The 25470-nt window shown below is 45.6% G+C and overlaps 1 protein-coding gene across 6 annotated transcripts in view; it reads left to right on the plus strand.

The window, feature by feature from the left end:
- SYT17 (synaptotagmin 17) overlaps positions 1-25470 on the plus strand; it is a 65736-nt gene that overhangs the window by 18790 nt on the left and 21476 nt on the right. For all 6 annotated transcript variants that reach the window (XM_016196268.2, XM_016196263.2, XM_016196267.2 and 3 more), the window contains 2 exons: positions 16822-16942; positions 18532-18687. In XM_016196268.2, coding sequence (XP_016051754.1) covers positions 16822-16942; positions 18532-18687 — 277 coding nt within the window. The remainder of the gene's footprint in view (positions 1-16821; positions 16943-18531; positions 18688-25470) is intronic.

The raw sequence follows: 25470 nt of genomic DNA on the forward strand, positions 1-25470 counted from the left end.
TAAGTAACTCGTCCATTGCTACTAAGTGGCAGAACTGAGGCTCTTTGGCTTAAAAAATGATGTTCCATAACTGTGACATTAGATTGGTTCTCTACAGCAAGCAAAACAAAGCTCCCTGCCCTCGTGGAGCTTACATTTTAGTGGAGGGAGATATGCAGCAAACAGATGTGTTAACAAATAACGCCGTGTTGGCATTGTCTATGCCAAGAGGAACAATGAAGCAAGGCAAGGAGCTAGAGAGGAATGGCTGGGTGGTGAGAGGGGGGAAGCTATTTAGATGGGTGAGGAGATGACATTTAAGTAGAGAGTTGGATGGAATGAGGGAGTAAGCCTGGAGGGTGCCTAGGAGAAGTGAGTAAAGAGGTGCAAAGGCCCTGAGGCAGGAGCTGACATGGCGTGTGGACAGTTGGAGTGGAGTGAGTAAGGGAGGAAAGCAGTAGGAGATAACGTTTAATTGGTATAAAAGATCTTGTAGGCTGAGGTAAAGAGTTGGATTTTATTCCTAAGTGAAGCCTGGAAAGTTTTGAGAAAGAGGGGTACCCCCGGGAGAAGTCATTAGGAGACATACTCAGAGACAAGGTACTTATATCCAAAATATATAAAGAACTCCAACTCAAAAATAAAAGACACACCCTGATTTAAAAATGAGCAACAGTTTTGAACTAACACTTCATAAACGAAGACACATACAAATTGTCTATAAGCACATGGAGAAGTTCTCAAGATCATCAGCCATCAGAGAAATACAGATTAAAGCCACAGCGAGACACCACTTCATACCCAAACCCCAGAATGTCTAAAATTACAAAGACTGACAACACCAAGTGTTGGTGAGAATGTGGAACAACTGGAACTCACCGTGCTGTGGTATAATGTAGTATAACCACTTAGGAAGAAGTTCTTGTGGTTTCTTGTAAAGCTAAACATTGATCCACTCTGTGATCTAACAACACCACTGCTAGGTATTTATCTAAGAGAAATGAAAACGTCATGTCCTCACTAAAACTTGCACACGAATGTTCACAGCAACTTCACACATAATGGCCCCAAACTAGAGATTGCCAGATGCCCATCAACAGATAAAGATAACAAACTGTTTATTCACATAATGGAACATTATTCAGCAATAAGAAGGAACAAAGTACTGTTACACACAACAGCGTGGATGAATGCCACAACATTATGCTAAGTAGAAACCAGCCCCAAGAGAGCACGTATATATTATTGCATTTATATGAAGTTTGAGAATTGACAAAACTAATCTACAGTGAAAAAATCAAAACAGTGGTTGTGATGGGGAATTGAAGTGGTTGTGAAGGGAATTGACTGGAAAGGGGCAAGAGGGACATTTCTGGACTAACAATGCTACTCTGAATGTTGACAGAGCTTTGGGATACACAGGTGTGTGCATTGGTCAAACTTGTCTAGTATACTTAAGGTTCGTGCATTTCATTGTATATAAATTTTATCTGAGAAAAAAAAGAGCCATACATGAATATTGAACTCTGATTAATTATATGCCCACTGAAGTGTTTAGGGGGAAGCACACTATGTTTGCAGGTTACTTTAAAATGCATTCAAAAAAGATCATTAGATAAGTGATAAAGCAAATATAGTATATTTAAAAAATATTTTAGGATTATTAATATCACTTGTTCATTGCAGAATCTTGGTGATGTGTATAAAGGGGTACACTGTACAGTTCTCTCAGCTCTCCTGTATTTGACAATGTTCATAATAAAATGTTGGGGAGCTAAAGAGAAAGAAGCAGAGGCACCAATTAGGAGCATTTGCTGTGGTCTTCTAGGAGGAGGTGGTGATGGCCTGGACCCAGGTGTCAGGTGCAGGTGCACAGGTGGCCAGCTTGGGACACAGTTTGAAGGCCGAGCCTTTGATGCCCAGGACCAGCCCTTAGACAGTGAACCCAAACTTCAGGGCCACTGTAAACACGAGCTGCAGACAGACTGGGGACTTCTGTCATGCTGCCGTTCTTTCACTTTCACAAGTATCAGGATCACCCAGGAGCTGTGACCACGGGCTTCCCAGACCCCAGCCTCACAGGTTGTGATTTCCTAAGTCTTGAGTGAATCTGCACTTTAGCGAATCGGCTGGGAGACTTTAATGCGGGTGAACTGTGGACCTCATTCTGAGAAACACGTTTGGCTGTTCGAGCAGCACAGGTGGGTGTGAAACGTGACTCTTCCGCTCACTGGTGGGCTGTTGTGATGGCTGTCTGAGTGCCGAGCACAGGCTTCCATTAGGATTATGCTTGATGGAGCCATTTGGGGAAGCAGACTCAGGTTAAGTGCTCTTAGAAGTTCTTTGGGGATAATTCTGAGTCATGTGGGGTGTAGTATCTTTTCTTACCAAGCCACATTTATCACTGAGGAGGGATATTTGATCTGAGCCCAGAAGAAGAAAATGTGTTTAGTCAGAAGTGATATTTGCACACCTGGATGCTGCATATTTATGTTTCGGAAAATTGCTTTAACCTGAGATTTGCTCAGTCCAGAGGAACGCCTTTTAGATCTTGGATCTTAGAATTCGGGGCCCCGGGGCTTAGGAAGGGAAGCCTTCCCGCGCTGCCTTTGCCAAGTTCAGAGATGGTAGCAATAAATGTGTCCTGGTACTTACCGCACCATGTACCGCCTGCGGGCCCGAGTGCAGTACTCACACTGCCCTACCGCATGGATAGTAATGGCACCTGCATCCTATAAATCGGGACCCCAAGGCTCAGGGGGGTTAAGGAATTTACCCGGGCTTACACAGCTGGAATGGGGACTTGAATCTGACTCCAAGCCCATAGCCATAACCGCTATGAAATAATCTGCGAAGGAAAAAGTCCTGCCAGTGGGTGGGGGCTGCCCTGGTGCTAAGAGTGTGTCCCATGGCCTCTTACTAGCAGGGTCTCTTCACCAGGGGAGCAGCCAGCCTTTGAGGATGGGCCGTGGTCAGATGGGCCCAACTCAGCCAACTTCTCTGGGGCTCACTGACCCATGGGAAAGTCCTCTATCTTCCTAGGTTGGGCTCCCCTAGAAACAGACCCTGAGGCCAAGATTTGATTGCAGGTGTTTTATTTGCGGGGTGGTAATGCCAAGAAAAACCAGAAGGGAAGGGGGGAATGAGACCTATAATAAAAGGCATGTTGTCCTGGCTGGTGTGGCTCAGTGGTTAGAGTGTCGGCCCATGCACTGAAGGGTCATAGGTTCTGTTCCCGATCAAGGGCACATACCTGGGCTGCAGATTCAATCCCCGCCTTGGTCGGGGTGAACCAGTTAAAGTGTCCCTCACATCGATGTTTCTCTCTCTCCTCTTCCCTCCCTCCCTTCCACTCTCTATAAAAATCAATCTTCAGGAAAGGATTAACAACAAAATAATAATAATAATAAAGTAAAAGGTGTGTTATCAGGCAAGTTCCCACTGTGGGCAGCTGGATGGTGATCCACCTGGGGACTCAGTGTAGCTGACCTGAGGGCTGAGGGTGCTGGGGTATTTAGTCATCAGCTCTCGGCAGGCACAGGTTGAAAGATGCTTCCAGGAGCCTTCATTCCCTGGCTCCTCCAGCCTGTCTCATGGACATGAGAAGAAAGGACTCTGGTGGCCACAGAGACTCCTCCGGACGAGAGTTGCAGGGCTGGCCTTAGGGAGCTCGGCGGTCTCCAGCAGTGATGTGGTCAGGCTGGGGATGAGGTGGCACCTTCAGCATCACCACACTTACTCTTGCAGCCACCAGGGCTCCATGTGCAGGGTCTTCCATGCTCCCCTTTCTCTCTGCTGGCCACCTCTCTCCGTTTTCCTTTCCTCTGGCCGGGAAGGTGCTAAGCAGATGAGCAAAGACCCTGGCTAAGCAGATGCCCATAGAGAACAAAGCGCCAGCCTCCGCTTCCTCTAGAAGCATCTGATCTGTGTCAGAGACTCGGCAGGTCCCTCAGCCTCTGCTGGATGGGCAGGAACAGTCCCAATTCTCCCCGCTCAGCCTGTGCCTCCTGCTTATAGAGGCGGGGGGTGAGGACGGTGTGGATACTGCAGTACTCAGTCTGTGCCCCTTAATAAATTCCAGAGGGCTGCCCAGCTGGTGCTGGCTCCTTGGTCTCTCTCCCTCAACCCCAGCTTTGTTCTGGGATCAGCTGGAAAAATCCCCCTCTGCATCCTGTCAACACACAGCCAAAGGCTTGGCCAGACCGTAACATCAGCTTTTGTCATTTATTTATTCCCAGTATTTTTGGAAAGGAACTTGGTAGATGTTTATTGAATTGAATCACTATCATTATGTAAAAAGTATTAGCTTTTGAGTTACACTGACCTGGTTAAGATCCCAGCTTCACCGTTTACCAGTTAGGTGAACTTGGGTCCAACTCCTCACCTGTAAATTAAGTACAATAACGCTCACCACACGGGGTGGGGGCATAGGCGGAGATAACAGTAACCATAGCTGACTCTTATGACACTCACTGTGTGCCGGGCATCGTTGGCCCATTTGATACATGGGGAAACTGAGGCATGCATTAACTAACAGGTGCAAGACCACAGAACTGAGATTTGAATCCAAGCTGTCCAACTCCAGACATCGCCTCTTGATAAACCAAGGTCAGGCAGGCAAAGCGCCTGGTGTGTAATAACACACTGAGTACGTGGTGACCAGGAGCTGAGGTTGGGAGAGGGCATTGAGGAGGGAGGACACCAGAGAGAGGGAGGCGAAGTGGGAGCAATTGAGATGGAGGAATTGGTCTTAGAATCCTATTTGATTTTCAATATAGGCTACTTTGGTCTTAACCATGCTCCAGGCAGATGAAGGTGGAAGGGATTTAGGATATTTTTTAAAAGGAAAAATTGTAGACGATTCTAGGCGCGCAGCATCAGGTGCTGATTGGGTCCAGCACCTGGAAACTGCCCGGAGTGACTCATGCCCATGGCCTCTCCTGGCTGCATTTTGTAATTTGAGGTCATTCACCACCTGATACCATAGCAGGCAAGGCCCTCAACAAGGCAAACATCAGTGTGTGTTGTTGTTTTTAATGAGAATCTCTTTTTAACTTGCCCTGAGCTGCTGTCAGCCTTGACCCTCTTGGCAGAATCCTGGTCTCTGTTAAAAGGGTTTCCTGCCCTGGTTTTGGTGAATAGCTGTGTTTGGGCAACACTGTGCAGTCAGGGCTGGGCTCAAGCCAGAACCTTGCAAGGCAGCATTAGCTAGAATTTTTATTTCATGTGGCCCTTCTTGTTTTTCTTCTCCTGAAAATAGAAACAGAGTTTACATTTCAGTCCTCAACATGAGCTTTCAATTTCTAGTTATAATGTGAACTAGAAGGGGAACCAGAGATGATTTGGACCAACTCCATTTTATAGATGAGAAAACTGCAGCCCAGAGAAGTTGAGTGACTTGTCCAAGGTTACACAGGTTTCAGAGACAGAAATGAGGCTAGAGTTAGGTCACCTGCCTTCCAGGTAGGAGGTCTTGCCACTGTACCACATAGCTTTACCCCCTTCCCCCCCCCCCCCACGGGAAGGAATCTACCGTGGCTAAGAGCACAGGCCCTGGAGTCATACAGACCTTGGTTCAAGTCCCAGCTTCAGCATCCTCCAGAGGTGGGGGCCCAGTAGACGTAACTTACCATCTCTAAGCCTCAGTTTCTTCCTCTATAAAATGGGGATTATGTGCTAGAGCTAGCTTGTACTGGCTCATAGATCCCATTGTTAAATTTTCAGGTGTTTTTCAAGCTGCTGAGTTCACGCTGCTAGCTTGAAATCAGCCATTGTGTATGGAATTGGCAAATGCTACAAATCACAGCCTTCTTCCCCCCTGGAGAGTTAAACATTTACCAGCACACCCCTGATCGTGGTAGTACTTACTTCCGAGCGTTTTCCTGGGCAGTCAGAGGGCCAGTTCACATGAGGCTCAAAGCACAAAACCTGGCACGTGTGTACAGAGCATGGCCCTGCAGCCCCATAATCCTCAAGCAACAGCCAGTGCAGCCACTTCCACTGGTGTGACCTTGGGCAGTTATTCACTGTGAGTATCAGAGGGCTCCAGTCTTGGGGGTCATCTTAAAAATTTGGCCTCCCACACCCCCCCCCTCCATGGGAGAGGACTCTGATTGGCTGGTTTGGTCACATGGCCATTTCTGAGCCAATCACCTGGCCAGGGAGAGGAGGGTAGACTCCTGCCAGGCCCCTCAAATGCCCACAGTTGCCCCGCCCAAACCACTCTAAATTGGTTCTGATACCAGAAAGGGGCAGGGGTTTTGAAGAGACAGAAAGTGTGGTTTTTCATAACAGAGGGAGGGCTTCTTAGGGCAGCAGATATAAGAAAGGTAAGTAGCCACAAGGGATGCTCACCACACGCCACTCCCTGGACTAGGTACGAGGGTGAGCTTTGAAGTCTGACAGGCCCCAGTTTGAATCCTGATTTGACCACTTATGCCTTCACCATTGAATAAATATTTTCTGAGCACTTAGGCAGGGCGGTAGTATTGTCTCAGGGGACACTCGTTGTGTGACCTTAGGAACGTCAGTTGACTTCCCCAAGCCTCAGTTTTCACTGGGGGACAGTGACGACAAAAGCCAACTAGCATGGTTGTCAAGAGTACACAAACTGAAGTCAGCCCCCTAAGTTCCTACCCCCTAAACTGTTTTTACTCATAACACTTCTGACACCTAATGTATGGGGTTATTCTCCACACCAACAAATTCTCCATTTCTCCAGACACTAACTGGGTGTCCTGCCATTCAGTTCAGTTCTGACACTGACTGCCTGGAGTCGGCTCAGACCAACAGAGAAAGGGCTCAGTCCCAGAGCACTGCCCCCAGTTCAGATGCCAATCGCCAAGTCCCAGGTTGTCACTAACGCTTACGATCAAATCAGGGGTCTTGTGACCTCTTCCTCAGGTTCTGTAACTTGCTAGAATGGCTCCCAGAACTCAGCAAGGCACTTTACTTATACTGTCCATTTATTATAAGTGATACAACTCAGGAACAGCCAAGTGGAAGAGGTACATAGGGCAAGGTTTTGGGGGGATGGATGCAGAGCTCCCCTTCTCTCTCTAGACACTTTCCAGGCCCAGCACCTTTGTGTACATTAACTCAGAAGCTCTCTAAACCCTGTTTTAAAGGATTTTTAAATAGTTTATTGATATTTATTTATTTATTTATTTTAATCCTCACCCAAGGATATTTTTTCCATTGATTTTTAGGGAGAGTGAAAGGGAGGGAAGGAGGGGGGAGAGAGAGAGAGAGTGAAAAATTGATGTGAGAGAGACACATCAGTTGGTTCCCTCCTGCACATGTCCGACTGGGCCAAGCATTGAACCTGCAACCCACGTACATGCCCTTGACCAGAATCGAACCCATGACCTTTTTGGTGCACAGACTGACGCTTTATAACCACTGAGCCACACCAGCCAGGACAGTTTATTGATTTTTAGTGAGAGAGGAGAGAGAGAAACACTGATGTGGGAGGGAAGTATCAATCAACTGCCGCCTGCTGCATACCCCCCACACCTGGGATCGAGCCCCCAACCTGGGCATGTGCGCTTGACTGAGAATGTAACCAGCTTCATCCCGGTGCACCGGACAATGCCCAACCAACTGAGCCACACCAACCAGGGCTTATGGAAGTTTCATTATATAGGCATGAGTAATTAAATCATTGTCCATTGGTGATGAACTCAGCCTCCAGCTCCTTTCTCCCCCCCAGGAGATGGGAGTTGGGGCTGAGAGTTCCAACCCTCTAATCATGCTTTAGTCTTTCTGGTAACCAGTCACCATCCTAAAGCTAACTAGAAACCTCCAGCCATCAATAATCTCATTAGCATGCAGAAGACACTCTTATCACTCCAGAGATTCCAGACGTTTTAGAAGCTGTGTGCTAAGAACTGAAGACAAAGACCAAATTTATATTTCTTATTGTATCATCCCCTGGCTCTGCTACTTGCTTGCTCTGTGATGTCAGGCATGTATCTTAAACTTCCAGTGTTCAGTTTACTCATATGTACAATGAGGATAATAATAGTCTCTCTCCCAGAGGGTTGTGGTGAAGGTTAAATGGAAAAATAAAGGAAGGCACTCAAAACTCTGTGCCTGGCAGGTGGTGTGCTCTTAGTAATGTTGTTTATCAACATCATCATCATTGTTATCACCATCATCATCAACATCATCACTGTCATCATATCATCAGCATCATCATTATCATCATTATCAAAATCATTATCAACACCATTATAATCATCATCATCAACAAAATCACTAACACCATGATCAATACCATCATCAACATCATGATCACCATCAGCGGTAGCAGCAGTACCATCGCAATCATCAGTATCATCATCATCATCACAATCACCATCAACACCATTATAATCATTATCATCATCTGCAGCAACAGCATCAACACCTTCAAACACCATCATCAAGATCATCATCATCAATACCATCATTAACATCTTTGATATCAAGAGGTTCTTTTGAGAATTGAATGGGATAGTGCATGACGTATGCTCATCCCCATCCGTGGTACAGAAGTAAGTCAATATTTTCTGCTATTGTTATTCATTTATTTAGTGAATATGTTAGGAGGTTTCTCACACGTCAGCTCTAGTGTGGGCTCACAGTTTAGAAAGAAGGTAACAGTTAGAACCCAAAGTCCTAAGTCATGCCCTATGCAGACACCTCCCTGGGATGAGGTTCCTGGGGATCTTATTTACTGGTCTACACCCAGTGCTTTGCCAGCATCCGGCTCAGAATAGAGCTTTTGTCTGTGGAATGAATGACCTGTTGGTAGCATTCACTTTAAGAGGTAAGTCTGAGGCCTGTGGGAGCACAGGAGAAGAGCGCCTGTTCCTACTTGTGGGTGTGGCGCAGAAGTGGGAGGGAAGCTGAATGGTCTGGTATGTTCCATTTGCCTGCCACATAATTTGACCATACAAGGAATGGCATGACATGAGATTGAAGAGAAATGGAGCTGGGGGTTGAAGACCGTCATAGATAGCATTTATTGGGGGGAGGGGCAGGAACCATTAAAAGATAAAAAGGAGAGAAATCTGGTCAGGTTTGCATTTTAGGTTGCTCCTTCTGGGGCAGTGCACGAGTTGGGCTTAGAAAAGATGAGTTCAAGATGAGTTAGATCTCACCCTCAGCACTAGTGACGTCTTAGGCTAGGTCGCTCTCTTTTGGGAGGGGCTATGCTGAGTACTGTAGGATGTTCAAAGCACCTCTGGTCTCTATCCACTAGATGCCAGTAGCACCCCCTCCCCCAGTGATGACAACCAAAAATGCTTGCAGACTTGGCCAAATATCCCCTGGGGGCACAATCACCTGGTTGAGAACCACTGGTTCAGAGGTGTGTGAGAACAGAGGCAGGTGACCTTTGACTGGTGGGCAAAACGTCCAGGTGGGACTGATGTCAGGGGGTGGGCTTGGAGTTGAGGATGTTTAGAAGTTGGAATGACAGGAGGGAAGAGGATGAGGGAGGCCTCCAGGATCTTGCTCAGTTTGCCTCAGTGATGAGTTTGCTGTTTGGGGTTGCTGGACAGTGAAGTGAGAGGAGCAGGTGAGATTGGGGTAGGGAATCTGATAAGTAGTTTAGTTTGGGATATGAGGTGTTAAGCATGACCATAGTGCATCCATGTGGATATTTCTAGTGGACTAAATTAAAGATCCCTAAGTGATCTTACCTGATCCCATAGCTTGAAACACCCATGTTATCAGTATTTGAGGGGTACTTGTTTAAAACACTATTTCCCAGGCCCTCTATGTGGTCTGTGACTCAGTCTTTTTGATTAATCCCCGCTGTATTTCCTGGGGCTGCCAGAACAAATCATCACAGACCTCGTGGCTTAAAACAACTGGAATTTATTTTCTCACAATTCCGGAGGTTGGAAGTCCAAAATCAAGGTGTCGGCAGGGCTGGTTCCTCTGGAGACTCTGAGGGAGATTCTTCTGTTCCATGCCTTTCTCCTGACTTCTGGCGGTGTGGCCATTCTTGGCCTTCCTTGACTTGTAGATGTATCACCTCAATCTCGGCCTGTGTTGGCACATGGTGTTCCCTCTCCCTCTCTGTGTCTCTCTCTTTGTCTCTCGTCTTATTAGGACACCAGTCATATTGGACTTAGGGCCCGCCATACTCCAATATGACCTCATCCTAACTTGATTGCATCTGCAAAATCCTTATTTCCAAATAAGGTCACATTCATAGATACCAGGGATTAGTACTTCAACATGTCTTTTTTGGGAGGCAAAATTCAACCCGCACCAACCATGCCACTTTCAGTTACTAGGACATGAAGGAGAGATGGGTGAGAACACAGAAGATGCAGTTCTTCCCCGCAGAAATTATAGTACATGAAAAGTAAAATAGCCTAAAAAAGTTTATGAGAGCTGCAAAGAAGTGAATAATTACAACATGAATGAAAGAATGAAAGATAGATAGAACCATCAGAAGTGAAAAGAGGTGTAGCCAGAGGGGTCTTTTAAAAATGCACCTCTAATTAGGTGACTCTCTGCCTAAAGCCTGCTGTGGCTCCCCATTCCTCAGGATAATTCCAAACTCCTTACCTGGCAGGAAGGTGTGAGCAGACCTGTCTTGTCCTCAGCCTCAGCTCTGCACCCCCGTCCCCCCAGTCCACCTGCCTTCACCCCTTCACTTGTCCATATCAACTTTTCAATTGATCAGTGTGTGTGCTCTTTGGCCCTCTGTCTCTTGCTCCTGCTTCTACAGGGGAGTCTTAGGTCAGTTCCCACAGCACCCACCACAGTGCTAATTAAATCACCTCATAACTAGTTATGCATAATAATTAATTAAATCATGTTTACTCTCAGGAGCTGCATTACAGGGACCTTGCCTGTCTTGTCCACTGCTTTGCCCTGTGTCAATGGGTCATTATTGTGCACCTATTGTATGCTAGCCCTGTGCCTGACAAGTGGGAGGTACTCTAGAAATATCTGTTGACTGGGTAGTTGGGCAGGATCTGAGTTGGGTAGGGGTTGGTGAGACACAGAAAAACAGATGGGGACTTTCTATGCAGAAATGGAAGGAGCAGATGGGAGAAGGGTCTGGGGACTGGACCCTGCTGGGTCAAAAGCCCTCCCTTAGCTGTCACAGCTTCTCCCAGCTGCTGCTTTTTAAAAAATTTTTATTGATTGATTTTAGAGAGAGAGGAAGGAGGGAGAGAGAGAAACATCGATTTGTGGTTCCACTTATCCATGCAGTCATTGGTGGATTCCCATATGTGCTCTAACCAACTGAATTACCAGGCCAGGGCTCCCAGCTGCTGCTCTGTAAGTGCCCTGGTGTTTCCTGTCTGCTACTGCTACTACTCGAGGGGGTGTCTCACTCTCATATAATCTGTCCACTGTCAGTCCTGTGTTATGAACACTGCTGGAGGCAAGCTTCATGCCTGTCGTTTGGGCTAAAGCATTGCATGTTCTGGAGCAGTCTCTGCCAAACAGCTGTGTCTGCCACATTGGGAGCCCCATTTAGGATGGAATCAATATCCCTTTCGAGAAGCTTGAGTGGGTCTGAAGTACGTTGATCTAATTTGGATGGCCATTGAGCCTAGACATAAACTCTCAGACTTCAAAAGATCAAGCATCTCTCGCATCTTCCCTGGAAGGTGTAGCTTCTTCTGAAGGATGTAGACAAATGTTTCTCTTGGCCAACATTCATCAGGGGTGTGTTCTATCCCTGCGGAGATGGACGGAAACAGTGTAAGATCACTACCCTCATTGAGCTCACAGCCTCGTGGGGCTTGGAGACGGAGAAAAGAAGGTCTTACCTCAAAAGTGAAAACAGAGCCTTATCTCACACCTTACACCAAAACTAAGTCCAGGCAGTCCAGACGTACATTTGAAAGGCCAAACATCAAGCTTTCGAATGGTCAAAAGGAGACTATCTTAAGACTTTAGTGTAGCAAAGCATTTCTAGAAAAGCCATAAAGTGTGACCCATATTCTGCAGTAAAATTATGCATTCTGCTCACCAAAATATATGGGGGGGAAATTAAACGGGAACCCACAAACTGGGAGAATGTGCTTGTACACACACATACTAGTTTGCTAGGGCTGTTGTAGCAGAGTACCACAGACTGAGTGGCTTACACAGACGTGTACTGTCTCGCAGCTCCAGAGGCCAGCAGTCTGCGACCCAGGTGTCAGCAGGGCCATGTTCCCTCTGAAGGTTCTTGGAAGGATCGGTTCCAGACTCTGTCTTTGCTTCTGGCAGTTCCTTGGCTTGTGGCAGCATAACTCTTCTTCACGTGGTCTTCTCCCAGTGTGTTTCTGTGTCCCAGTTTCCCGCTCTTATAAGGACACCAGTCATATTGGATTAGAGGCCCACCCTGCTCCAGCATGACCTCATCTTAACGAATTACCTCTGTGAAGACCTTATTTTCAGATAAGATCACAGCCTGAGATATTGGGGGTTGGGACTTAAACACATGGGTTTTGGCCGGACACAATTCAACCCATAACATATAACTGGCGAATAATTTAATAGTATCCATAATATTTAAAAACGCTTTTATAAGTCAATAAGAGAAAAATACCCAACAGAAAAAATGGACACTATGAAACAAACAGCGTTTTCAAAGAAGAGAAAGCATGAATAGCTGATAAGCATGAAAAGATGCTCAACCTTTTAAGCAGGGAAATACAAGCTAAATCCACAATGAGATATCCAGTGGATGGGAATAATTAGAAAGCCTGACAGCAACAGACAGCAACCCAGTGCAAAATGTATCCTGTAGCCACACCAAACCCATGTCAAAGAGCATTGAATTCACACCGGAAATCAGAAAGTCAGCGTTTCCACACAGAACAAGAAATGCAATTAAATCGATATGTGACTAGGTATTCAAAGAAATGCAAACAAAAAATATTTTAACAACCGCCCTGCTCAAGGCCATTTGTCAGAATTTTACTACCCAGTGCTGGATCTGTCCTCTCCCTCTGCCAGTGTCCGTGAAGTTCATGTAGCCCTTCTGGCCAGTGCTCTATGAGTTCATACTGAGTGGCAGAAAAAGATCCGGATATTTTTTATGTGCCTTGATAAATTCTTTGACCCGATGATCTTACCCTGGGTTTTATTAGAATGATGTAATCTAAAAATGTCAAAGTGCCCAATTTTAGGTCATTAGAAATAACCTAAGTACCTAACAATAGGAAAAAGGTTAAATTAAATTATAGTGTTTCAGCCTAATGGAATATTCTACGTACATATTAAAATTATACTTTTTATGTCTAGGTAGTAACAGGTAGTAACATGGAAAATGTGTGTCTAAGTTTAAAGGGAGTGGGGAGATTTCAGAATTCTCCTGTTAATGCAGCTATGCAAATATAGTTTTGATGTATGACAAGAAATGAAAAAGAAGCTGAAGGGGGTTGGGCTGGAGAAAAAGCATTTGATGAAATGTGAAAAGTGCTGGGATGGTGACTGGATTTTACTTTTTTAAAATGCATTCCACCCTAGCTGGTGTGGTTCAGTGGTTAGAGCGTTGGCCCAAGCACTGAAGGGTCACGGGTTCGATTCCAGGTCTAGGGCATGTATCTGGGTTGCAGGTTCGATCCCCGGCCCAGGTCAGGGCCTGTGCGGGAGGCAGCCAATCGATGTGTCTCTCTCACATTGATTTTTCTCTTTCTCCCTCCTCCCTCCCAGCCTTCCACTCTCTTTAAAAATCAATGGAAAAAATATCCTCCAGTGAGGATTAACCAAAACAAAACTGCATTCCTATTTTCATGTTGTTCGTGCAGTAAAGGAAGAGATAAACTATTTCTCCCACCCCATGAGAACTAAGGCAGGGGAGCTCAGAGCAGCTGTGCTTGGACCTCAGTAAAAGTTGTGTGCACATACCTGAAGCCCTCTGCTTGGTGAGAGAGCAAGGGGCCCTTTAGAAGCACTTCAAAGGAAGTACTACAAGAGGAGAGCCGGGCTGTTGTTTTCCCCAGAAAGTGCCTTTTGTCCCAAATGGTTTTCTTTTATTTCCTTTTTATTGATTAGAACTTAGCTGTGTTCAAAGGCTGCAGGGAGAGAGAATTTTTGTCTGGGAAGAAAGGGAGCTTTTGCACAAGCCGGCTGCTGGGAGCTTGCAGGGGGCCTTCTGGATTCATTTGAGTAATTTACAGTCTATTTCGGTTCTCCCAAGCTGCCCCGCGTGGTTCAACCAAATTAAGCTCATCAGGATCTTTAAAAAGGAAACAACGCCTGTTTATTTGTGGCATTGCCTTGAGAAGGAAGTAGAAGTAGAAGTGGCACCCAGTTCCTTCTCCCTCCTCAGCTTCCATTTGCTCCAGGTTGGATAGGGCAGGTGACAGACCATGCCGATGACTCCGCTGTGACTTGATGTGGCAGCAGAGCTGCCATGTTGGGGCTGCACAGCTCGTTGTCACGGTCATCTGTTGAAGTTGTTCGGTGCTACTATTATAGTGGTGGAGAGATGGACACTATCCTTGCCTTTATAGAGAATGAAAAATATATCCAATAAGGACAGAGTGCAACGGAAGAAATAAAACAAAGTGATGTGATGGAAAGTGACAGAGGCAGGGAACTATTTTCCATGGGGTGCTGGTGGAAACCTGAGCTGAGGAGGTGACATTTCAGTTGAGATTCCCAAGCTGGGGGCACAGCAGGTGCAAGCCCTGGGGCCATAATGTCTTGTGTTTTCAAGGACTAGAAAGAAGACAGATGTGGCTGCTGGATGAGGTCTGAGATGTTGGCAGGACCAAATTATTTAGATCCTGGTAGACCCGTGGTTCTCAACTGGGTGATTTTCCCCTCAAGGGAAGTTTGATAATGTCTAGAGACATTTTGGATTGTCACATTCGGGGCGTTTGTAGTAGGCTTTTGGCTAGGTCTGGTGGGTAGAGACCAGGGATGCTGATAACCATCCTACAATGCCCAGGATGACCCCCCTAAGACAGAAGGACCCAGCCCAAAATGGCACTAGTGCCAAGGTTGGCAAATCCTACGACAGACTAGATTCAGGATTTTGGATTTCATTCTGCGAGTGATGGAGGGTGTTAAGCAGGGAAGTGAGAGAATGGCCTACTTCAGTTTCCCTTATAAACCTAGAGTATTGGACCAAATTATTCCAGGTCTGACAGAACAACCTTATCTGACTAAATCAGAGTAGAAAGGAGACTTCAAAGAGTTGGAGATCCTCCCAGAATAAGCGGTCCATTCTCCCTGAGGCCTCTGAGCCTACTTCCTGGGAAGAGTTGTGTGTCTGGTGCTTGGATTCCTGCTCGCAGCAAAGGAAGCCCTAAGGAGGAGGCGGAAGGATGGAGATTGTAGCTTGATCTTTCTCTGGTCTGGAGAAAACTTCAGTCTTTGGTTGCTATTAGTACTTGTTAAGGCTAAAATCATGTATAAGAGAGGAGTCTGAATCACCCTAAGGCTCATCGGTTTAGTTAAGATTTTTCAACGTCAGCAGTATTGATGTTTTGGTCCAGATCACTCTGTGTTGGGGGAGGGGTCTCTACTTCTTAGGGTGTTTAGTAGCATTCCTGGCCTCCACTCACAAATGTCAGTAGTAGCCCTCTCCCCAGTTGTGACAACCAGAAATGTCTTCAGACATGGCCAAATGTCCCTGGAGGTTGGGGGGGAGAGTTGGTAAAATTGCCAAGGTTGATATAAATTTAATATGCCAATTCTTCGTGGGTGTTCACAAAGATCACCATAAATTCCAAATCCTTTAGAGGAGGGGTCAGGTTGGGGAGCTACTGGAGTAGATGGTCCTGCTTTCTGTTCCTATTTCCTAAGTTTCTTGCCAGCTGGCTGCTGGTCAGCTTTTAAATGTAGCATCTTCTAGGGAAGAGAGAGAAAGAAATCACTGGCTTCAGGAACCCTCTGGGAACAGTTTTGCCCTCGGGCTGTTTGGAGCTGCAGTTTTTGATGCCATGTGGATGCTGTTGCTCACATGTGTTGCATATTCTGGGGCAGAGGAAATGAGGACCCTCCACTTTTTCCAGGGTTGGGTTAAGATACGACCTTGATACCCCAAACCCTGAAGATTATGGAGCTTCGCATCCTATGTTGATCAAGATAACAATTGTCAACTGAAAATCATAGCAGTGGTCTAAGTTTCCCACAATGGTTACGTCAGTATTGTTTCTGAAATAGCACATATCCCGTTCTTACTAAAAGAATAAGATTTCTCTCTTTTTTATTTGAAGTGAGGGTGGAGGGGTATACCCTGCTGCTAGGGGGCCCAGAGCACACCCCTGTTCTGTCCAAGGGGGAAGCCAGCAATGTCTTTCCCACTTAACAGCAAACACATAAAACCAAGAATGCAAAGGAGTGAGGGTAATGTTATTTGTAAGGCGAATCCTCACTAATTTATTTTAGAAATCCAAATTATTAACCATAGTGGTCAGAGTATCTGGAATTAGTTTCCTGCATCCAAATGTCAGCACTACCACTTTCCAGCTATCTGGCCTCAAACAAATATTTAATCCCTCTGAGCTTCTGTTTCCTCATCTATTATATGGGAGTAATACTCATACTTCAGACTTATTATGAAGATTGAACCAGTTACTACATATAAAGTGTTTAGCACAATACTTGAGTGACCTGTAGCATTTATTTATTATCATTATTGACACGTTTGTTATCACGTTGTTGCTGCTGTTAAGTGTTCTAAGAGCAGAAGAAACTTTCTGAGATAGAAAAAAATAATTGGGGTCAGAGACCAAAAGAAGTCAAAGAAAGAGGTACCCACTGTCAACCGATCCACCCACAGAAGCCCAGCTATGAGCTTCTGGGATCAATTTCCTGCGTGGTAGGTGCAAAATAAAAGAAGAAAGGCAACTTCCCGACTGTTTCCTTTCTCTGCAGAATGAAGTGGAGCTGGGGGAGCTACTTCTGTCACTGAATTATCTGCCGAGTGCTGGGAGACTAAATGTTGATGTCATTCGAGCCAAGCAACTTCTTCAGACAGATGTGAGCCAAGGTTCAGGTATAGTGTGATTCCCTCCTTCCCCCATTTCTTCAACAGGGCATTCGTGTTTGTTTGCCACAAAGGACCTGATTTTCTTTTTCTGCATCCTGGATACTATTAATAAGACTCTGTGAGGACAGACAGTATCCGGAACGAGGGAGTTAGTTCAATAGGAAAAATAATCAGATGCCTCTTAAAATTAGGCAGGTAAATGATGCCATCTCACAATCGCATTTGAATTGGGAATTTGACTGAGACCAGATGTGATAATTACTGAAATTTAGATTCTGTTTGTACACATGCAGCCCTGAGGAAGTGACTTGCCTTTCCAGTTGCTATGCCTGCAATAGAGACACCATCCTCCAGGTGGCGTTAGTGTGCACTGACCGTGCATCCTAACCAGCGAAGAATAGTGTATACACCTAAGGTTTTTCTCCCCAGCTCATTTCAAATGTACCACAAATCTTTATAAATCCAAGCTCTGAAAAGACTGTCATATTTAAAGTGTCTATTCAGACCAATTCAAACATGACTTTTAATGAAATGGAACAGATTACATTCCATCTGTATGTAGCTTCTCCAATGACAGCAAGGATATTATGAAAGTAGCCCTGGTCGCTGGGATCTCTTCAGCTCAGTGGTGGAAGTACTGTCTTCTCTAAGTGCAATAGCTAAAATAAATTACTTTTGCTATAAAGTGACAGCTGAATTTAGAAGACAGTTTGCATTCTCAAAAATCACATTACAAAAACAGGTTTCGAAGGGGCCAATGGAAGGAATGATATTAAGGCTGGAGACTCAGTATGATAAAATGATTAAGGGTTTCAGAGTCAAACTGCCTGGAACCAAATCCCATTTCTACTGCTTGCAAATAATGTGGCCTTGGAGAAGTTACCTGACCTCTAAAAGCCTCAGTTTCTCCTTCTGAAAAACTGACATAATAACAGTATTCATCTCGTTGGGTTGTTTAAACAATATTCAGTTAGATAATGTACACAAATCTCTTTGTAAATTGTAAAGTGATCTAAGAACGATAGTTATAATTCTGCCATCTCTATTCTGTGTATGGGCTATGGGCTCACTGACATGATAATGGGTTTCCAGGACAGAAAGCCAAGATAGGCTCTGGGTCTGGCTTTCTCCACTAGCCAGATCTTAAGCAAGTCATTTCTCATCTTGAATCCTCACTTTCTTCATCTGTAAAATGCCTGAGGCCTGGGAGGAGCTCAATAAATATTGGGTGGTGGGAGGAAGAGAAGAAGGGAAAAGGAGCAATGAAAAATAGGTAGATAGATGAGAAAATGGATGAATGAAAGGAGGGGTGGGTGGGAAGATGGATGGATTGATGGAAAAATAGATGAAAGGATGGGGAGGTGGTTGGGCTGTCAGATAGATGGGAGGATGGAAGGAAGGAAGGAAGGAAGGAAGGAAGGAAGGAAGGAAGGAAGGAAGGAAGGAAGGAAGGAAGGAAGGAAGGAAGGAAGGAAGGAAGGAAGGGTAAAAGAATGAATGGATGGGAAGTTGGATGGATGGATGGATGGATGGATGGATGGATGGATTGGGTTTCATGATCTCTAACATTCTTTGATGTTATATCCAATTCTCAGACCCCTTTGTGAAAATCCAGCTGGTACATGGACTCAAGCTTGTGAAAACAAAGAAGACATCCTTCTTAAGAGGCACAATTGATCCTTTCTATAATGAATCCTTCAGCTTCAAAGTTCCCCAAGAAGAACTGGAAAACGCCAGCCTAGTGTTTACTGGTAGGTAGACCCTGATGACCCCCCCAGGTGAAGTGTGTTCAACTTACTATCCTAGAGGTAGAAGGCACCTAGAAAGGGTAATGTTTAAAAACTTCATGTCTTGTGTTCAGCTTAGGTTTGGATCTACTTACCATTTAGAACCTGAGCAAAACTCTTAAAGCCACATAGCATAATTGTTACAAATGTAAATTTTCCAGCCATATTTCCTGGCATTTCCTATAATTACCGAAACCTTGGGCAAGTTACTTAGCCCCTCTGAGCCTCAGTTTCTTCATCTATAAGATGTGGGTAATAATAGTATTTGCTTCCTAGGTTTGTTGTAAAGATTAAGTGACTTACAATTTTGGAATAATAATAAGTGCTCACTATGTAAGCTTTGATGATACTACTCAAAATAATAGGGGCCTCAGAATCCTCAGAGAGGAAGATTTTGAAAGGCTTCCTAGAGGACTTAGTGTTTAAGTAGAGACTTCATGTGCCACTCTGGTTGAATTTAATCTGTCGTTTCCAGGGTATATTAGTTATCCACTGCTACATAACAAATGACCCTAAAATTTAGTGGCTTAAAACAATGAACACATATTATCTCATAGTTCCTATGAGTCAGTAATCCAAGGATACCTTTGCTTGGTGCTTTGTGCCAAAGTTCTTAACAGGTTGCAGTCAAGGTATTGGCTGGGGCTGCAATGTCATCTGAAAGCTCAACTGAGGGAGGACCTGTTTTCACGCTCACTCGTATAATTGTTGGCAGAATTCAGTTTCTTGCAGTCTATTAGACTGGAGGCATGAGTTCCTTCCCGGGTGTTAGCCAGTTGACCTTCCTCAATCCCTTACCACATGGTCTTCACCGTGGAACAACTCACAACGTGGCAGATGACTTCCATTAGAGTGGGCAAGTGAGGGAGCAAGAGCGGATGAGCAAAATGGAAACCAGAGACTTTGTAACCTAATCTCAGCAATGACATCCTATCCCTTTAATTCATTAGAAGCAACTCACTTGATCCAGCTCACATTTAAGCAGAAAGGATTACACAGGGGCATGAATACTGGGAGATGGGGCTCATTAGGAGTCATTTTAGAAGCTGCCCACCACAACATGGTCAGAGTTCATAGAAGTAATGGTTATTATCTCCTGTGTCCCATTCATGGTGGGGGCTTCTCCGATATTACTGCTAATATACATTAGAACCTACCTTGTCAAGTCAAGTTAGTATCATCCTCATCAGTTTACAGTGCTAGGTACCGAGGCTTAAAACCTAAGCTGGTTTTACGACTCAAGCTGGTAGAGAAAGGATTCAAGCTCTGGTCTTGTTAGCTCCAAAGATCAAGGGATCTGCATTTCCTCAAGCATGAGGTAGGCTGGCATTAGGGATCTGACGTCATACTTTGAGGAGTCCTGGTCCAGGGTAATTGGAAGCTCTCATCTGTTTAGGTCTAGTCTAGCTAGAATTCTTGGCTGCGGGTCTCCCTAGAAATCAGGCCATGGCTGAAACCCCCTTGTGTGCATTGCTTCCTCTACATGAGCTTATTGCTTCTCATCACCAAGACTGCAAATGTTCCCTGTTCCGAGACCCCTCCAGGCAGGTTGGTTCTGAGCTTTCTCAGGGCCTGTCACATGGAGAGTCTGCAGCCATTAGGGGACACCTGCCCTAAGAAAATGTGACAATTCTATCTGATGCAGCCTGTGTGGCTGCTGTCCAAGGAACCTGCTCTCCCTGAGATGTTAGGTCAAGACAGAAGACAGTGACTTCATTGAATCTGTAAATGGTGGAGGGCAAGTAATGGGAACTACAGTTGAATCTTATTTAGTCAATAAATACTTATTAACTTCAATAAATATTTATTACTTATACTTTATTCAGTAAGTATTTATTGAAAAAAATTGTGTATAAGTGAACCTATGCTCTTCAAACCTGTGTTGTTCAGAGGTCAACTGTATTTTCAATCCACATTTAAGAATCACAGATTCGAGGAGCTTACTAGTTACATGTAGATTTTCATGTGCATGGGAGTCAGCACCCCTAACCCCCGCTTTGTTCAAGGGTCAATTCTTTATTGAACCAAGACAGGTCCAGGCATGGAATATATCAATGCCTAAGGCCCCACTGAGAATAAAGGACTTAATGTTGCACCTTTAGATTAGGAAGGCCGCTGGGGTCTGGGTGGGGGACGTTGAGAGCCCGTATGGAAAGTCTGACACTTATATTTCATGAAAAATGTAGCACATGGTTGTTATACTGATTGACCCAACCTACAGATGTGTAAGGACAAGGAATCAGAAGAGCAGAGAGGTGAAATGCATGGGCTGTGGGGGGGCAGGGCCTGGTTCCTGGCTCTGTCACCTTGGACAACATCTGTGTGCTTATGTTTTCTCATTTGTAAAATGGGGATCACCATACTAGGGCGCATGAAAGGATTGTCACGTGGATTAAATGAGGGGGATCCATAATCAGTGCTGGGCACTGGGCCTAGCACCTAGCTAGCACTGGGTTAGTGTTAACTCTTATTAAAAGGAAATCTTACTGTCTTCATCATCCCCCTTCCAGTCCCTTCTCCCTGAAGTCAGCACCTTTAATGGTCTGCTGCGTATCATTCCAGACACTTCTTGTTCACACAAACATCCACATATAGAGGATTCGGTTCTTTTACAAAGGTATTCATTAATTCACGAAGTGTGTATTAAGTACCTTCTTTGAGCTGGACACTGTCTCCGGGTACTGGAATGTAGCAGTGAACAAAACAGACCATCCCTGCTCTTGTGGGGGTTCCAGACCATTCTGTGGACATCACTCTGAAACTTGCTTTTGTGTCATTAACAATGAGTGTGTTCAGTCCCTCCAGGTGAATGTAAATACAAAGGCATCTAACTATTTTTAATTACTGTGTTACATACCATCGCTTGGAATACTATGACAGCAGAGGTTATTCATTCCGGGGGAGGGGAGTGAGGGGTGTGTGACAGCTTCAGAGAATGTGATATAAACTCTGGATGACCTTCCTTAGAAAATCCACAGGGGGACAGAAAAGTTTACGTATAGTTCAGAGGTTTATGGAAACCCTTGAATCCTATATGTGAACCCCTATGTGAGACACCTATATTTTTAAAGCACCCCAGATATTTCTAATGCTGTCAAGGTTCAACACAGCTGTGAGTGAAAATCCTAGCTGGGGTGGCATTTTTCATAAAGGGCACTGGTTGGAATAATAAAAGAATGCAGACTGAGCTGATGTATATCTAGACAAAGCTACTGTTCTTCTGAATCCAAATCCGTAAAGTTCTAGCTTGCTTTACTTACCAACTAGAGGAAAGAGCTGTTACGTCCAAGCTGAGGATCTGAAACCCAGCCCATTAACTTGTTTCCAAACACTTCATAACAAAAGCAAGGTTGATGTGCAATCTAAGTGTTTGCCAAGAATCCTGGTAAAAGCCTGTAATTAGCTGGTGGGCGGGGCTTTCTGTGCAGTTCCTTTCCTGTGTGGGAAAGGGTTCTCTATAATCTTCAGTCAGGTGCTTTCTGCAGCTGAGGTTTAAAGAAAAGAGGGTGGGAATTGCTTTTCAATTCCTGAGACAGCAAGACGTCATCTAGGAATATGAAGTGGGGTTGGCCACTGAGGTTATTGAGCTGTGATTGGAAGTAGGGGTAAAAAGTGAAAAGAAATTTTAAAAAAAGAAATGCAGCTTACTGATGGTTGTTAAAACATTTTTTAAAAATAGATTTTTATTGATTTCAGAGAGGAAGGGAGAGGGAGAGAGAGAGATAGAAACATCAATGATGAGAGAGTCATTGATCAGCTGCCTCCTTCACGTCCCCTGTTGGGGATCGAGCCCGCAATCCGGGCATGTGCCCTGACGAGGAATTGAACCCCGATCTCCTGGATCATAAGTCGATACTCAACCACTGAGCCATGCCAGCCGGGCTGTTAAAACATTTTAAAATGGAATCGCCATATATGATTTTATAATTCTAGTTCCCGGTGTACACCCAAAAGAATTGAAAACGGGACTCAGATATATGCACACGAATAGTCACAGCAGTATTTTTCACAATAGCTAAAAGATGGGAGCAACCAGGTGTCCATCAGCGGGTGAATAAATCGCTAAACGAAATGTGGCCTATGCATATGGCAGAACATCATTCAGCCTTCAAAGGAATGAGATTCTGACACCTGACCCAACACAGATGAGCCCTGAGGACGTTATGCTAAGTGAAGTAAGCCAGATAGGAAAGCAGAAGCACCGTATGATTCCGTTTGTATAAGGTGCCTGCAGGAGTCAGATTCATAGGGACAGAAAGCATGGAGGTTACCAGGGCGGAGGGCAGGCGGGAGAATGCAGAGTTATTGTTCAGTGGGTACAGAGTTTTAGTCTGGGGAGATGAAACGATTCTGGAGGCGGATGGCGGTGATGGTTGCACAACCCACGTGAATTGCCTTAGTAGTGAATTGTTTACCTACAAAAAAGGCTACAGCGGTCACTGTTATGTTACATGCACCTTACCACAATTTGAAAAGGAAGGGAGAGAGGGAGGAAAAGAAATGTAGCTCGAGGTCCACAGGACCCAGAGTTTCTCTGAGCAGTTCAGGGTAGTGCCTGATGCTGAGGCTGGACCCTTGCAAACTGTCTCCCTGGGACAAGTCACCATTCTTTCACTGCTGCTCTGAGAGGGTGACCACAGAGGTTAGGGGCCAGACCCCCAAGCCAGATGCCCGGGGTTCCCTGTGTGAACTTGGCACTTTCCTTGGCCCCTCTGTACCTGAGCTTCTTCATCTGTAAAGTGGGGATAATGGTCCTTGCTTCAGTAGATTGTTGTCAAGTCCAAAATGGCTTAATATATGTAAAGGTTGGAATGGTGCTGGCTCAGAAAGTGCTCCGTAAGTATTAGCTGTTATTATTACTTGAAGGACGCCAAATGCGTGCAGCCAGATGCCACCTTAAGGCTTTTCTGAAAGAAGAGGGGGCGTAGATACATAACTAAATATGTTCTACCCACTTTGGCAACTTAGTCTGAGGTTCTGTGGAAAACCCCAAGAGAAGGAAAAACTTATTTCGCAGACTTACCTGGGTGGGGCATTTTCTTCCTGTGCCCCTCCCTCCCAGCATCAGAGGAAGACCCTCTGTCTGCTTGGAGGTGAAATTCTGGGGAAATCTTGAGGTTAGAGGAACTAAATGTCATGCTCCTCCGGCCCTCGGTTTCCCTTAAGTACCCTGGGCTTCCTGGCCTTCTGAAAAGCATTCAGAGCTCTTACTTACCTGGTGATCTTGGTCAAGAGGCACTTGGCTTCGGAAAGGTTCCTGGTGCCTGGAGGAAGCAGGAGTGGGGTGTGCTGCCTACAGGCAGCCTCTGATGGGGGGGATGGGAGGGGTGAGGTCTGGTTCCTTGCAGCAAGAGCTGGCCAGGTCATATCAGTCTCCGCAGATGGAATTTTTTTTGAGCACCTACTATGTGCCTGGCACACTCCACTAGATGCTACATATTCAATAGGGAACCAGACATTCATGACACATGTTGTCATCGAACTTAATTCTAGGAGGGGACAGACAAAAGTTAACAAATACCACACCAATAGTGACTTAATTGTGAATTGGTCTCAGGGTAATGAGGGAGAGAGGCAGGACATGTTGTGGGGTGCCTGACTTAGTCTGGGGAGTGAGGTCACATGTGAGCTGGGAGCCGAAGGTTATAGGGGATGAGAGATCAGTCAGGCTCCAGCCCAGAAGGGAAACTGAGGTCTAGAAGAGAAATCGAGGCCGACTCCACGCTTCAGCCTGGGAGCTAACGGGCTGCTAGGAGTTAAGCATGGAGGACTCACACCCTGCTGCCCACCGGTCCCATTAAAGTTCTCAAGGCAGCTCTTGCAGGAATTGGCCTGGGCGCAGGTAGGAAGGGGCCCATCAGTGGTAACCAGTGCTGGGCAGCTGCCCAGCAGCCAAGAAGGGAAACCAGGTAATGACTGACACTCCTTACTTTTGCCAACTCTTAGTGTCGCTGGCTAGGACAGAGACGTGGCACCCTAAACGTTAACATGCACAGGCACCACGCAGGGGGTGTTAAAATGCAGATTCTGATTCAGTCCAGGGTGGGGCCTGGGATTCTGCATTTTTGGCAGCACCCAAGTGATGTTGATTCTGCAGGTTGCAGACCACGTGTGGGGAAGCAAATACATACAAACCCCGGAGAGTGCAGCAGGGTGAGTAACAGTCATTCCACCTGTCAGCCTCAGACTGTCCGAAAGTGATCCCTCCTCTGCACATCATTAGCCATCCTAACCCTGTCTGTACATTTGTATTATGTAGAGACTTTTAAAAATCCTGATGCCCAGGTCCCAGCCCAGAGCAACTGAATCAGCCGAGGCATCGGCATCGAGGGGAGGGGCTGTACTTTTCAAAGTTTCCGTGTGGTTCTCTTGCACAGCCAGGGTTGGCAAGGACTTGCCTATACTGTTCTGCCTCCACCCCACTCGCCGTCTGCTTGGAGGCCTCTCAGCCTCTCCATGTGAGTGAGTTCCAAGGCACCTGGTCTGTTTTCCATAATTGCTTAGCTTTCTGCAGCTGTAGCACCAAATTGGTTAATTGAATCTGCTGGTGAGATGAGCTGGGTGGGGAGGCATGGTGCAGAATGAGATGGGAGGACTGGGACATGTGCTGCCACCCTCTTGCCTGGGACGACCCCAGGATTGAATGGGCATCAGAGGACATGCTGAAAAAAGTGTCGGGGTTTGGGAAGTGGGACAGTGGAGACACTGAGGTTTTCCAGCACAGGAAGCCAGTGTGAGAGGGGCACT

Source organism: Miniopterus natalensis, chromosome 3 (genome assembly GCF_054644295.1).
Source record: "Miniopterus natalensis isolate mMinNat1 chromosome 3, mMinNat1.hap1, whole genome shotgun sequence".
In the NCBI taxonomy this organism is placed as follows: Eukaryota; Metazoa; Chordata; class Mammalia; order Chiroptera; family Miniopteridae; genus Miniopterus; species Miniopterus natalensis.